At 41.0% G+C, this 13947-nt stretch overlaps 1 protein-coding gene across 4 annotated transcripts in view; it reads right to left on the bottom strand.

Moving 5' to 3' along the window:
- The window catches only part of FNBP1L (formin binding protein 1 like), a 124219-nt gene extending 110932 nt beyond the window's left edge, over window positions 1-13287 (bottom strand). For 2 of the 4 annotated variants that reach the window (XM_023258914.2, XM_006934916.5), the window contains exon 1: window positions 13022-13283. Coding sequence is in view for 3 of the 4 variants with exons in the window: in XM_006934916.5 (XP_006934978.1) it covers window positions 13022-13045 (24 nt within the window). In the remaining variant the exon portion in view is untranslated. Of the gene's footprint in view, window positions 1-13021 lie in introns of all 4 variants that reach the window. The other 2 variants (XM_023258915.2, XM_023258912.2) reach the window with 2 other exon arrangements.
- Between the last annotated feature and the right edge of the window lie 660 nt (window positions 13288-13947).

Genomic DNA, 13947 nt, shown 5'->3' with positions numbered 1-13947 from the left:
AAAACAGGCAAGATGAGCCTGTACCATCTTATAGTACAAGGAAGTAAACAAGTTCTTTTAAAAAAAATCCTTACTAATGGAGATATGTACAGGGGCACAGCAGCCAACTAAAAGTGTTCTCAACGGCCAAAGCTGGAACAATCTGAGCAACAAAATAAATGAAGTAGTATTGGATTATATCCTTACTAATATAAACAAATAAGGGAGAAGAGATAAATTTCCTGTGCAGAATAATTCCAAATAAATTATGTAGATACTCCAACCCTAAAAAAAGGGAGCATAACTCCTTTCCCTTTTAAGTGTAGGATGCATATAGTGACTTCCTTCCATAGAATACAGTATGGAAACAGAAGAAAAAATAACTTTACAGTGGAGAAATCCGATAAACACTACTTCAGCCAAGTGACCAAAATGAGTACCAACAATAAATCCTGATAATCTGTACCTCTGAAATGATGTGATGAAAATGGCACATGCTCATCCTTCCCAAAACCCACAACCTCAGTCTGATCACAATAAAAATATCAGGGATGTCTTAGTAGCTCAGTCAGTCAAGCATCCAACTTTGACTCAGGTCATGATCTCACGGTTCATGAGTTCCAGCCCAGCGTTGGGCTCTGTGCTGACAGCTCAGAGCCTGGAGCCTGCTTTGGATTCTTTGTCTCCCTCGCTCCCTGCCCCTCCCCCACTTGCACACACTGTTTTTCTCTCTCTCAAAAATAAATAAAACATTTAAAAAAAAAATTTTTTTAATCAAACAAATTCCAATAGAGGGGCATCCTACAATATACTTAATACTCCTCTAAATTCACAAGATCATCAAAAACAAGGAAAGTCTGAAAAAATGGCAGATAAGAAGTGTGTAAAGAGAGGGGCGCCCGGGTAATTCAGTCGGTTGAGCATCTCACTTTGGCTCAGTTCATGATCTCACAGTTCATGATTTCGAGCCCTGCACCAAGCACGCTGCTGTCAGCGCAGAGTCCACTTTGGATCCTCTGTCCCCCCTTTCTCTCTGCCCCTGCCCCCCACTCTAAAATAAGCACTTACCAAAAAAAAAAAAAAAAAGTGCCTAAAGAGACATGACAACTAAGTGTAATGTGGACAGAAGACATTAGGTAAAAACTAAGGAAATCTGAATCAACTATGGATTTTAGTTAACAATAATGTATCAATTCTGGTTAATTTTAACAAATGTACCATACTAATGTATCAATTTAAAGAAAGGAAAAAAAAACCTGCCAGCAACTCTAGGCTGATGGCCTCTTACTTCCTGGAGTCGATTTTATAGCCTGGTAGTATATCTAGGTGACTAAGAGACCTGCGCCATTAAAGGAGATTTTTATTGTTTCCAACATCCACGAAAACTTTCTCCTCACAAAAAAAACTTCTGGACTTCTATTTCAGTACCCTTTCTTCAGTCCCTGCAGTGCCTTCACTCAGTCTGAGGTTAGGTCAACTTCAACAAGCCCTCACCATCAATTCTAACCATTTATGCAAAACACCCATCTATTCTGGCAGGTGATGTCATCACGGCATAGTATAGCAAGTAAAAGGCAGCCCACGAACCCCAGGTAAGACACATAAGCCCCTCATCACCAAGCCTCTTAAAATTATGGTGGGCCATGCTGGACTCCTAAAGACCTTAACTCTAAAATATCTGCTTTGGGGCGCCTGGGTGGCTCAGTTGGTTAAGCATCCCACTCTTGATTTCGGCTCAGGTCATGATCTCATAGTTCATGAGATCAAGCCCCATGTTGGGCTCTGCTGCTTGGGGTTCTCTCTCTCTGCCCTTCCCTTGCTCACACACTCTCTTTCAAAACAAATAAACTTTAAAAAATATGTATCTGCTTCATCACTAATATCACTACCTTTTCTTAGCCCCTTTGCTATTATTCAAATATCCATAAATACATATTTATACACACATGTGTTTTGCTTCTACAAAGTGATCATTAGTTCCTTCGAGACAGACACCATAAATTCTGTATTTTGGGGTACCTTAAAACTACTCCCCTTCTTCCTTTCTAATAGAACCCTAATTTTGTTCAGGTGGCAATTTGTCCAGCTTTGAACAGTGAAACCTAAGGGGAAGTTTGTTGTAGAAACTCTGGGAAAGCTTTTGCCTTCCTGAAAAAGAGGCAGATTTATCTGATGTTGTTCCTCTTTCTCTTACTTTCCTTTTTTTTTTTTTTTGGACTTACATACAGGTCTGATAGCTGGGGGTACAACTTGCAACTCTGAGAGAAAGTCCAAAGCATTTCCACAAATGCTGATCCTGAAAGTGCTGAGTTCATGAACCCATGCCAGCAATTGCCTATCTCCAAATATCTTCTTACACAAGACAAATATTTATTTCAGCACTTGTTTAAAAAAAAAAAAAAATCAAGTTGCAGCACCCAGCACCATAAGCAACAATGATAACTGTGACTTCAAAAGAAAGACTTACAGTATACCTCCTGAGCTTTCACAATAGGATTGGAAAGGAGGCAGAAGCTCTGAACAATCCTAGGGGGAACTATTAAGCAAAAATCACTTACAGGGATCAAAAACTTTAAACAGCCTAAACCCTAACCTTACAGGTAGGGTATATCACAGCTCAGTATGCCCTAATATTGACAGACATCTTGCCAGGATCCTGGGATCACAAAATATTTAAGGAAAGTCTTGAACATAAAAAACAGGAATGAAAACTAGCAAAAACGGAGAAAAAAAGCAACTTGGAGGCTACAAACATTATGCAAGATAAGAAAACTAAACACAATAAAACAAACAAAAAAAACCTATTTTTGGTATACAAAAAGAATTAACAGAAGATATTAATCCAAAACCTAAGTAGAGGATGCTATGAAGAAAGTATATTCAGAAAACAAACAAAGGTGCCTGGGTGGCTCAGTTGGTTAAGCATCCAACTCTTGATTACAGCTCAGGTCATGATTTCACAGTTGGTGAGTTCAAGCTCCGCTGAGTGAGCCTGCTTGGGATACTCTCTCTCCCCCTCTCTGCCCCTCCCCTGCTCATGCTGGAAGGAAGGGAGGGAGGAAGGAAGAAAACAGCTCTTGGAAATTAAAAATACAATAGCAAAATAATTAAAAATTCTGGGGCATCTGGGTGGTTCAGTCAGTTAAGCATCCAACTCTTGATTTCAAGTCAGGTTATTCTCACAATCATGAGATCAGGTTCTGTGCTGATGACACGGAGGCTGCTTTGGATTATCTCCCTCCCTCTCTCTCTGTCCCCCCTCTCCCCCATCTATCTCCCTCTCTCTCTCTCTCAAAATAAATACATAAACACCTTTTAAAAATTAAAAACTCATTGTAACAACTTTCAGTTTCTAGTAGTAGCAGACTAGGTTTTTCAGATCAACTTTCACTATTCCACTGGATAAAAACTTTAAAATATGGATAAAATATATTTCAAAAATATAAAGCATCAAAGACAAGCCAAGATAACAAGGAACTACAGTCACAAGTGAAAAATTCAAACTAAAAAGGAAAAATAAAAGCATATAAGCTACTTTTACCCTGAGGATGTTTGTTAATCCTAAAAATCAGGATCTTTGTTTTGATAACATAGCACAAAATGTGGGGACAGAAATCAAAATCTGACACCTACACAAGGGAATTTCAAGCTCTGAATTGGTTTAAGGTGGTCTCAGACTAGGAGTGACTCCAGGCATATAGAAGAAAATACAAACCCTATACATAACATGGAATACCACAAACTAACCATAAAAGAATGATTCTCACATACAACATGTTAAATGAAAGAAGTCAGACAAAAAAAGAGTATATATTATTCATGTGAAGTTTTAAAAAATCTACAAAAGTAATCAATGGCAATACAAGTCAGAATTGTGGTTACTTTGGGATGGATATTTACTGGGAACAGCATGAAGGAAACTTCTCTATCTTGATCTTAGTGAGAATTACAGGAGTATGTTCATTTTTCTTTTAATCTTAATGTTCAACACATAATATTTGTACACTTTAATGGCTAAATGCTGTATCTTAATAAAACTTTAAAAAATGAAGGTGAAATAAGGGCATTTGCAGATTCAAGAAGTTAACAAATGTTAATTATATTCTGCCTTGGCAAACAGTAAAAGATGTTCATTTAGTTCATGGTCTAAGTCTAGAAGATTGATTCAAAAGTTAAAGTTTGTGTCAGGGCACCTGGGTGGCTCAGTCTAACCGGTTAAGCATCCAACTTCGGCTTAGGTCATGATCTCATTGCTTCTGAGTTCAACTCCTGTGTCAGGCTCTGTGCTGGCAGCTCAGAGCCTGGAGCCTGCTTCAGATTCTGTCTCCGTCTCTCTGCCCCTGCCCTGCTCACGCTCTCTCTAATATAAAATAACATAAAATAAAATAAACCAAAAAGTTTTAAAAAAAGTTATGTTTATTCAAAAGCTATTTACTTACCATAGCTATTTCAATAATTTTGATTTTTATAATTTGCGATGGAAAAAGAATCTCAACTAAACACCACTAATATGTCAAAAATCTCTCAGAATCAACTTAGCATTTTTACTCACTAAAAAGTAATCTTTTATGCTTTCCCAATTCATTAAGTTTCAGAAAATTTACATTTACATTATTCTTACATGACCACCGAAGAGAATGTTCACTGTTGTCATTTCTAAAATCCAAAGGATCATAAAATATACCACAAAAATAATCATTTGGGGGTGCCTGAGTGGCTCAGTGGGTTGGGTAAGCATCCGACCCTTGATTTTGGCTCAGATCATGATCTCACAGTTCCTAAGATCAAGCCATGCATTGGGCTTACGCTGTCAGAATCCCCAGCTTGGGATTCTCTCTCTCCACCCCTCTTCCTGCTCACATGTACTCTCTCTCTCTCTCTCTAAATAAATAAACTTATAAGAAAATAGTCATCTGTACTCAAACAATCAAGGAAATGAGAACTCCAGGCCTAAAAGAAAAATTTCATATGAAAGGCACAATTAAATATATTTCAAGATTATAAAAAGGATCCCTAAGAGGGTGCCTGGATAGCTCAGTTGGTACAGCACTGACGCAAGATCATTGAGTTCAAGCCTCACGATGTGCAGCCTACTTAAAAAACCAACAAAGGATCGCTAAAGTTAAATGATATAAGAAATATACATGCTGGGGAGGGGCGCCTGGGTGGCGCAGTCGGTTAAGCGTCCGACTTCAGCCAGGTCACGATCTCGCGGTCCGGGAGTTCGAGCCCCGCGTCAGGTTCTGGGCTGATGGCTCGGAGCCTGGAGCCTGTTTCCGATTCTATGTCTCCCTCTCTCTCTGCCCCTCCCCCGTTCATGCTCTGTTTCTCTCTGTCCCAAAAATAAATAAACGTTGAAAAAAAAATTAAAAAAAAAAAAAAAAGAAATATACATGCTGGGGAAAAAAGCCAAAATACCTTAGTATTCAACACATTAGCTGATAACAGAATTACAGCAATTCATTGATTTCCTTGTTCAACAAATAGTTCCGTGCCTATTTTATGCCTATTCTTTTTCTACAAAATAGGTATACAGCAGGGATACAGCAGGAACAAAAGAGATGACTCTCACTCTAGAAACAACAAAAAAATGGTATGACTGGAAAATCTGACTAAACATTTATATTTCTTCTAATCATGACAAATATATAATACTAATATTTCACTTATTTCATGAGATATTGTGAAAGCCTGAGGATTAGTCCTCTATCAAGAACTTAAGGAAAAATTGTTCCTAAGTCCCAAATATTAATAAATAATTTGGATTCAATAGCGACATTTTACAAAAACTTTTATTCTTATTCTAAATTTGTTTCTCTTGGGCTCTGTACAAATTCTAAATGCTGAATCCCACATTACAAAAAGCAGTCAGAGAGCATCTTACAACACCTTACAGCATCTATCTACGCTTTGAAAAGAGGTGGTTTTAAGGAAGTAGTGAATGAAAACCCTGTAAAAGTAATCACAGAATACAACTTAATATAGGAAAAAAGGAAAATGCTGAAAAGCGCAGGTGACAATATTAGAATTAACTATATCAAAAGATTATTTTTAAACACAATTTGCAATTTTAAGGCATCATTTACCATCAATTAAAGGTGGTATCTCAAAATATTCTAAAATATGTTTGATATTTAAGAAACTTAGTGCATAAATCAAGCACACTGGGAGGATGATCAAAACTCAACCTCAGAGAAAGCACTGGAACAAAACTGATATAGAAGTAAAAATATTAATTCATATATCTAGGGTAATGGAAAAACAGTGTAAACAAAATACAGAAACAACATATATTTTAAAAATATAACTGATATCAGAACCAATAACACATTGTTAAAAGAACACCCTTCAAATATTCTTGAAGAGGTGATAAAATCAATAAACTTTCATCTTCTAAAACCCAGAGGGATTCCTCCTCCTGCCACCAAAGGCTTCGGAAGGAAGAAATAATCCCTTCTACTAACACAAACTAAAACTTCCTTCTGTGGATTTTTAAATAGTCTAAAGGTTGAGTTATTAATGCTAATAAATAACTTCTTTCTCACTCACTCCATGAATTTGAATCCAGCATTTAGACACACCTACCTCTCAGCCTGGTCCCAATCTACCCTGCATCACTACTTCCAGGCATCCTAGAATTCAAATTCAAGCCAAACCTAACCATTACATTCAGGTCAATCCAGCAAACATTTACTAAAGATCCTAGTAGTGTCAGGCTCTATGCCAGGCAGTGTGCTGATAATAGGGGAGAACAGAGCAATGAATCAGACAATGATTAGGCAATGATCTCTGCCCTCTAGGAACTTCTCAGGAATCTCCATATGCAAAACCTTCCTTATTCCAAACCCCATGCCGAATCTTTTTTGGTATGTCTGATATACATAGCCTAAACTAATACATGGAACAGTTTTTGCTTCCTATGAAACAAAACTTAGTATATAATCTTTTCCCACTAGTTTTTAATACAGTGCAGGTATGACTATGTTCCCCAAAACAGTATTTTTCTGTTTTGCTATTGAGCTAAAAATGTTTAAAGACTGAAGACTAATAAATAAAATAGCACTTGTAGGTGCCCTAATTATAAACCATTCATTACTATTCTCTTGTCCTATTTTCTGCCTGCAAACAGGAGCCAATACATAGGAAAAAGTAGGTAAAATAGGTTTTTAAGGGTTCAGCCAAACCCACATTTATAGATTGGGGGAAGGAGAAAGACAGTGAGTGTTCCAGAATAAAGGCAGGGAAGGGGAGCGGAACTGAGTGATTTAAGTAGCAAATGCAGAGGAGAGAGATTGGTTAGAGGCAGTTCTCCAGCTTCCACCTTATTAGGACAGAATGGTGGCATAAATAGGTGACTTGATTGACTCTCAGCCTCCTTAACTAAGAAAAACAGTTGTAAGACAATGGTGAACACAACAAATTCTACCAACAAGAGGGAATACAATGTAATAATATTTATGGGTGCCTGGGTAGCTCAGTTGGTTAAGCATCCCTCTTGATTTCAGCTTAGGTCATGACCCAAGGGTTATGGGATCAAGCCCTGCACTGGACTCTGCACTAAGGGTGGAGCCTACTTGGATTCTCTCTCCTCTCTCCCTCTGCCTGTTTCTCAATCGTGCTCTCTTTAAAAAAAAAAAAAAAAAAAAAAATTAAATATTTATACCATGACTATTTTCCCAAAGGTTTGAATGTACAAGAAATAAGTATAACATAAGTAGTAATCCATAAGAAAGAGATTATCCAGAATGTGTACTCTGGAGAAAAGGAGGTTTAAGAGGAACTGATCAACAGAAGACATTCTGGACAGTGATACCAACATAGAGGAGTGTTTGAGTTAGGAAAGAGTATCACCTCAAAAATGGCTCTAAGTTTCCTCACAGCAGGGCCAATGTTATAAACCTTTCTAAATTTCACCATTCACAGTGCTTCCCTATAATAGACACTCAATAACTTTTTTTTAAACTAAATTCCTACAGTAATTTCATGGTCTTTAAAAAAAGCAACACCATTCACATTAATTAATTAATAAATTGTTTTCTTTGAGGGCGCCTGGGTGGCTCAGTTGGCTGAGTGTCTGACTTCAGCTCAGGTCATGATCTCACAGTTCATGGGTACAGGCCCCACATCCGGCTCTGTGCTGAAGCTGAACGCTCACTCAGAGCCTGGAGCCTACTTCAGATTCTGTGTCTCCTTCTCTCTCTGCCCCTCCTCCACTCACACTCTGTCTTACTCGGTCTCTCAAAAATAAATAAATAAATGTAAAAAAAAATTTATTTTAATAAATTGTTTTCTTTGTCAATCTCCTCTACACTGGTGCACCGATTTTCTAAAAAATGTGAAGTAATCTTCAATATTACAAATACATTCTAAACATTATAGACTACAGTGGGACCAAACTGCTTTGTCCTAGACAAACCCATTACTGTGGCCTAAGATTTCATCAGCTATTTTTACAGTCACATCACAAACCTATGAGTCAGGTAAAGTCAGAAGAAATACCTTTAGGTCAGTTTTTCCCCAATATAAAAGTTTTTTACCCAAACACTAAAACTTAACTTCCTAATTTTGGATTCAATTTGTTTAGACATTCTTAAACTATTACCTAGACCATTTAAACCATCATCACCTACCAAGGCCTTCAGAACCATAAAGACTTCCTCCAGGATGCACTTTTTAATCAGTAATCAATACTCTGCATAACAGACTATTAATTCAATGAGGCAAAACATGCATGATCGCCTATAGGCATTGTTTCGGTCAGTGAAAACAAAGAAAGATTAATCCAGTTCTATACTCCAGGACTCAAAGTCTAGTACACTTGCAGTGCAGGTATTAAAATAGAAATGCTATGTGGACAAAGATAAAGAAGCATTAAGGGTTAAGATTGGGAGTTATCCACTGAATCTATCATCCAACCCAAATTTTTCAATTTCTTCCGAAAAGAGCATGAGCTTTGTCAAAAGCACTTAGCTAATAATTTAATGAAAATAACAATGTTTTTTAAATTATACACTCTTGGGGTGCCTGGGTGGCTCAGTTGGTTGGGTGTCTGACTGTGGCTCAGGTCACGATCTCACAGCTGGTGAGTACCATCCCCTCGTCGGGCTCTGTGCTGACAGCTCAGAGCCTGAAGCCTGCTTCAGATCTTGTGTCCCCCTCTCTCTCTGCCCCTCCCCCACTCATGCGCTGTCTCTCTCTGTCAAAAATAAACGTTAAAAAAATTTTTTTTAATTATACACTCTTAAAGCTAAGGGCCAAAAATCACACAGACCAAAGAAACTAAGGCACACACTCACAATCCATACACAGATTTTTTTGTTGAAATTTGCTCCTCAAAAAAACAAGAGTATCTCCTAATAAATAAAATGTACCGACTAAACACAGGACTTGTCCAATCTCTAATTTTCTCAGTTTTAAAAAGGGCTAATAATTACAAAATCTGTGCTTTGTGAAGTCACGAATTCATACTTGGATTCTTCTTGATCCAACCATTCTTCCTGTGATAATAAGAAAATCAACACAATAAACAACACTTAAGATGCCATCTTATAACTGGGCCACCTGGGTGGCTAAATTGGTTGAGTGTCTGACTCTTGATTTCAGCTCAGGTCATGTTCCCAGGGTCGTGGGATCAAGCCCCATGTCTGGCTCTGCACTGAGCGTGGAGCCTACTTGGGATTCATTCTCCTCCTTTCATTCTCCTCTCCTCTCCTTTCATTTCTCCTCCCCTCCCCTCCTCTCCTCTCTCTCCCCTCCCTCCCTCTGCCCTTCTCCCCCACTCACGCTCTCTCCAGCTCATTGAAATTAAAATTTTTTTTAAAAAGATGCTATCTTAGGGGCGCCTGGGTGGCGCAGTCGGTTAAGCGTCCGACTTCAGCCAGGTCACGATCTCGCGGTCCAGGAGTTCGAGCCCCGCATCAGGCTCTGGGCTGATGGCTCAGAGCCTGGAGCCTGTTTCCGATTCTGTGTTTCCCTCTCTCTCTGCCCCTCCCCCGTTCATACTCTGTCTCTCTCTGTCCCAAAAATAAATAAAAACGTTGGAAAAAAAAATTTAAAAAAAAAGATGCTATAATTATGTTGCACCCTGAAGAAATGAAGATACTGTCATCTCTTTGCTTCATATAACCAAGAACAGAGAACCCAAAACTAAGCCTCTAGTATAAATTCAATGCTTACTTAAAATGCTCATTTGGGGGGCGCCTGGGTGGCGCGGTCGGTTAAGCGTCCGACTTCAGCCAGGTCACGATCTCGCGGTCTGTGGGTTCGAGCCCCGCGTCAGGCTCTGGGCTGATGGCTCGGAGCCTGGAGCCCGTTTCCGATTCTGTGTCTCCCTCTCTCTCTGCCCCTCCCCCGTTCATGCTCTGTCTCTCTCTGTCCCAAATATAAATAAACGTTTAAAAAAAAAAAAAATGCTCATTTGGAACACGTGGAATCCCTTGAAGCACAGCTCAAATCTATTACCAGTTAATTCATATCCCCTCACAACCAAACAACAAAGTCTGACGTAACCCACTTAGCCTATCATTTTTAGTTGTCCCCCAGAGTCAGTGTTAAAATGGTTCTCTATTATTTTATCCTCAAATTTAACATAAGACTTAAGCATTAAAATAGCAATGAAACTATAATGAATAGAAGAAAAAAACTTAAGTTTGAGTGCATAACTGCATTCATCATTTTTTGGTAACAACATGCTCCCAATAATTAAACCTTTGGGATAGTAATGTAATCTTAAACATGAAATAATAGAACTGGTTTCTAAATTCAGAATTTCAAGAGAATTTCCCCAATCTCAAATTCCTCAATGACAAGAGCACAGTATAGGTGTTTGTTACAGTCCACTGGAAGCACAATATCCTTATTCAAAACAGAACAGTAAAAACAGGAAGTCCAGTCAAATTTTTCTAAGGTCTCTTCTGGGTTCTAACAATAGACCTCTACACCAACTTCTACTTTATCTAGAGTTTAAGCATCCAGATGATACTAGTTCATTCTATATCATTTGGTTTCTTATAAAGGTTTCCCTCAAATCCTAAAACCACTAAAAAGTTTAACACACAGTGCATTAAATTTTAAGAGAAAACTTAATTTAAAATTTTTTTCATAATTTCCAAAAGGATACAAAATAATTTTTATAGTTAGAACAGAAATTCCCATCTCTTCTACAGTTAACCTTTCCAAACTGAGAAACTATTCAAAAACTGAAAATAAATAATCAAAATACAGGAGATAGTGGGAGATTGCTAATCACTTTTGAATGCATTATATTCTTAAATTACAAATAAAAAAATTTTTAATCGCATTTTAATCTTGACTAAAATATTTGGTTTCTCCTTAAAACTTTTTCTACAGTATGATAAAGTGCTTTTTTAAATCTAAGAGTTAAATCTAAATACTATTACTCTACTCTTCCAGTGTATACTTTAAAAAAAGTCTGTGTACATTTTGGTTTCCTCTGAAACGTGGATTATTTACGTAAAAATAAAAATATTTTCTAATTATAAATATAAATAAAACTATACCCATCTACTTTAATTGATAATGCACTACAGTCAATTATAAAATGTACAAAATCAAAGGGAAAAGGCCAATAACGCCTGAGAATCTAACTAACGTGAAAGGTTAAATTTTACATAATTCATTTACTACATAATCCTTCCTAATGCTAGAACAGTCAATGCTATCTAAGAAATGAACGTCTGAGATATTTTCTTTTGGGCGGCGTGTTTACAGATTTGGGCAAACACTTGTCCTGAATGTAGCAGGAGATTCCTGGGCTAAGTGTTCCAACTAGATGAACTCTAAAGTCTCTTTCAGTTCTAAGATTCCCAGTCTGTGAAAAATAACCTAAGAAAGTATTTTGCCTTTCAATTAACCGATCTACCTTCATTCCCAGCCAAACTGCTCCTTTAAAGACAAAAAAGTTCTTCCCGCCCCTCTGCAGTGGTTTCACGAGATCCTCGTTAACAAAAGGCACGAAAAATGTGCACAGGTGGGATAAAAAGGGGAGTGGCTTGAAGCCAGGCAGCTCTCAGGACAGCGCCCCCACGCCCCAGGTCTCTCGGCTGCACCTGAGAAATCACTGCCCTCCACACCTCCACCCTTCCGAAGCTACGTCGCGAGCGAATTCTCCGATTACAGCCCACCCGCACCTTGGTCAGTCATTGGGCATTGTCTGCAGCCTTTAGCGCCCAAGAAAGACAAGGAGGAAAGAAAGAAAAGGGGGAGAACGAGTGAGAATAAAGAACAGCGGAAAGGGAAGTAAAGCAATCGGGAAGCCCTACGCTCCTTTAGGCAAAATTGGCTTCCCCATCGACCCATCAATTTAATTCAGATCCAAAAGCCACCCTCCCAACCCAAGGTAGCAGCCGGGGATGGCCCAGCCCAAGTCCCCGAAGCTACGCGCGGGTCCCGGGCACACAGCCTGGGAGAGGGAAATGGGCGTGTGGGCTGGGCCTGGCTGGCCGGAGGCCGGGCTCGGAACAAAGCCGCCAGGCTCCCCCTACCTGGGGCGAGGGCGGTGGGCGGCGCCTCCAGGCTCCCCGCACAGTCCCGGCCCGGCGACGCCCTCGCCCCGGGGACCCTTGCCCTGGCTGGGGGCCGCAGCGGGCCCCCTCCCCGTCAGAGAACAGCGCCCCTTTGGGACAATGGGCCCCCTCCCCCGCCTCCGGGCTAGGAGATACAAAGAGAGAAGAGCGCAGCCCGGCAAAGAGCCAGGCGTCGGAAAGTGAAGGCGGAGGAGAGACAGGGAAAGGGTGAGGATGGCGGCGGACGCGGGAGTCCGCGGGCCGCTCCCTCAGCCGTCCAAGGCGCTGCCTTCAGCTCCGCCGCGGCGGCAGAAGCGGGAGCGCAGACCAGCAGCCCCTCAACCCTGGCGGAGAGGAACAGGGATCTGCACACAAAGGAGAGGGACCCCCGCCATCCGCTAGCGCCTGGGGCAGGAAAGCCCGAAGAGCTCTGGCCGCCGACGGTCAGCTGCGCCTGACCAGCCCGCGCCCCTCGCGCGCTGTGGCGTCCGCGCGGGGAGCCCCTCTATCGGACTCACCCACAGCTCCGTGCCCCAGCTCATGGCGGAACTTGAGGCGACTCCAGCCGTCTGGCTGCTCTGCTATCCGTCCGTCTGTCGGCTCTGCCCTTAGTCTGTCCGACTTCCCACTGGCTGCCCAACGGGCTTGCGGCTCCACGGCTCTGCCTCCGAAGGTGCCGCGACTGCCGGGCTCCCCAGTGAGTGAGAAAGACTAGACAGGAGAAGCCGCCGACGCCGACGCCGCGTCCCCGCCTCCCGGAGCCGGCAGGGAGGGGGCCAGGGCCGAGGGGAGGCGGGACGCGGAAAGGGGAGGGGGCGGGGCGCGATGCACCCTGGGATCGCGGCGGACCCGCGCTCGCCTGGCCTTTGCCGGTAGAGTACCCTAGCAGAAAGGTCTCCAACCTGCCTGGCTCACTCGCTAGGTTTCTTCCTACCTGCCGCCTGGGGCTCGGACAGTACCACCCCCGCCGCCACTCTCATCTCTGCCTCCAAGATGGAAAGGGAGAGAAGGGAAATACTCCCACCTCCCTTCTCTCCCCTGAGACCCCTTAGATGAGGCAACAACTCCAGTCGCCCTCCCTTCCTGCTTGTCGTTCCTCCACCTGGGAGAAATCCTAACATAGAAACCTTTTACAAATCCTTGGGTTTACATAGTCGGAGATTTGTCTTTTACTTATTTTTTTTTAAGTCTTGATTGGTAAAGGTGATCTTGAGAATCATCGAAATGTGTAGAGGTTGAACGTCAAATGTGAATGCAACGTGCCCCGATTCTGTTTTTAATAAAACATTTTAATTTTATAACTTCTGCCAGGAAATCATAAGAAGAGGCAGATCTTTCAGCATACATTTTCATGTCTTGCCATAACAAGAGATAACGACATGGACCAATATGAGCCGAGTAATCACCTGCAGGAAATGAGAACCGAGCTAGACCCAGCTGAGGA

The sequence above is a fragment of the Felis catus genome, chromosome C1 (assembly GCF_018350175.1).
Source record: "Felis catus isolate Fca126 chromosome C1, F.catus_Fca126_mat1.0, whole genome shotgun sequence".
Classification (NCBI taxonomy): domain Eukaryota; kingdom Metazoa; phylum Chordata; class Mammalia; order Carnivora; family Felidae; genus Felis; species Felis catus.
Note: the sequence above shows the minus strand (reverse complement) of the source record. Positions and strands in the feature narration are given on the sequence as shown.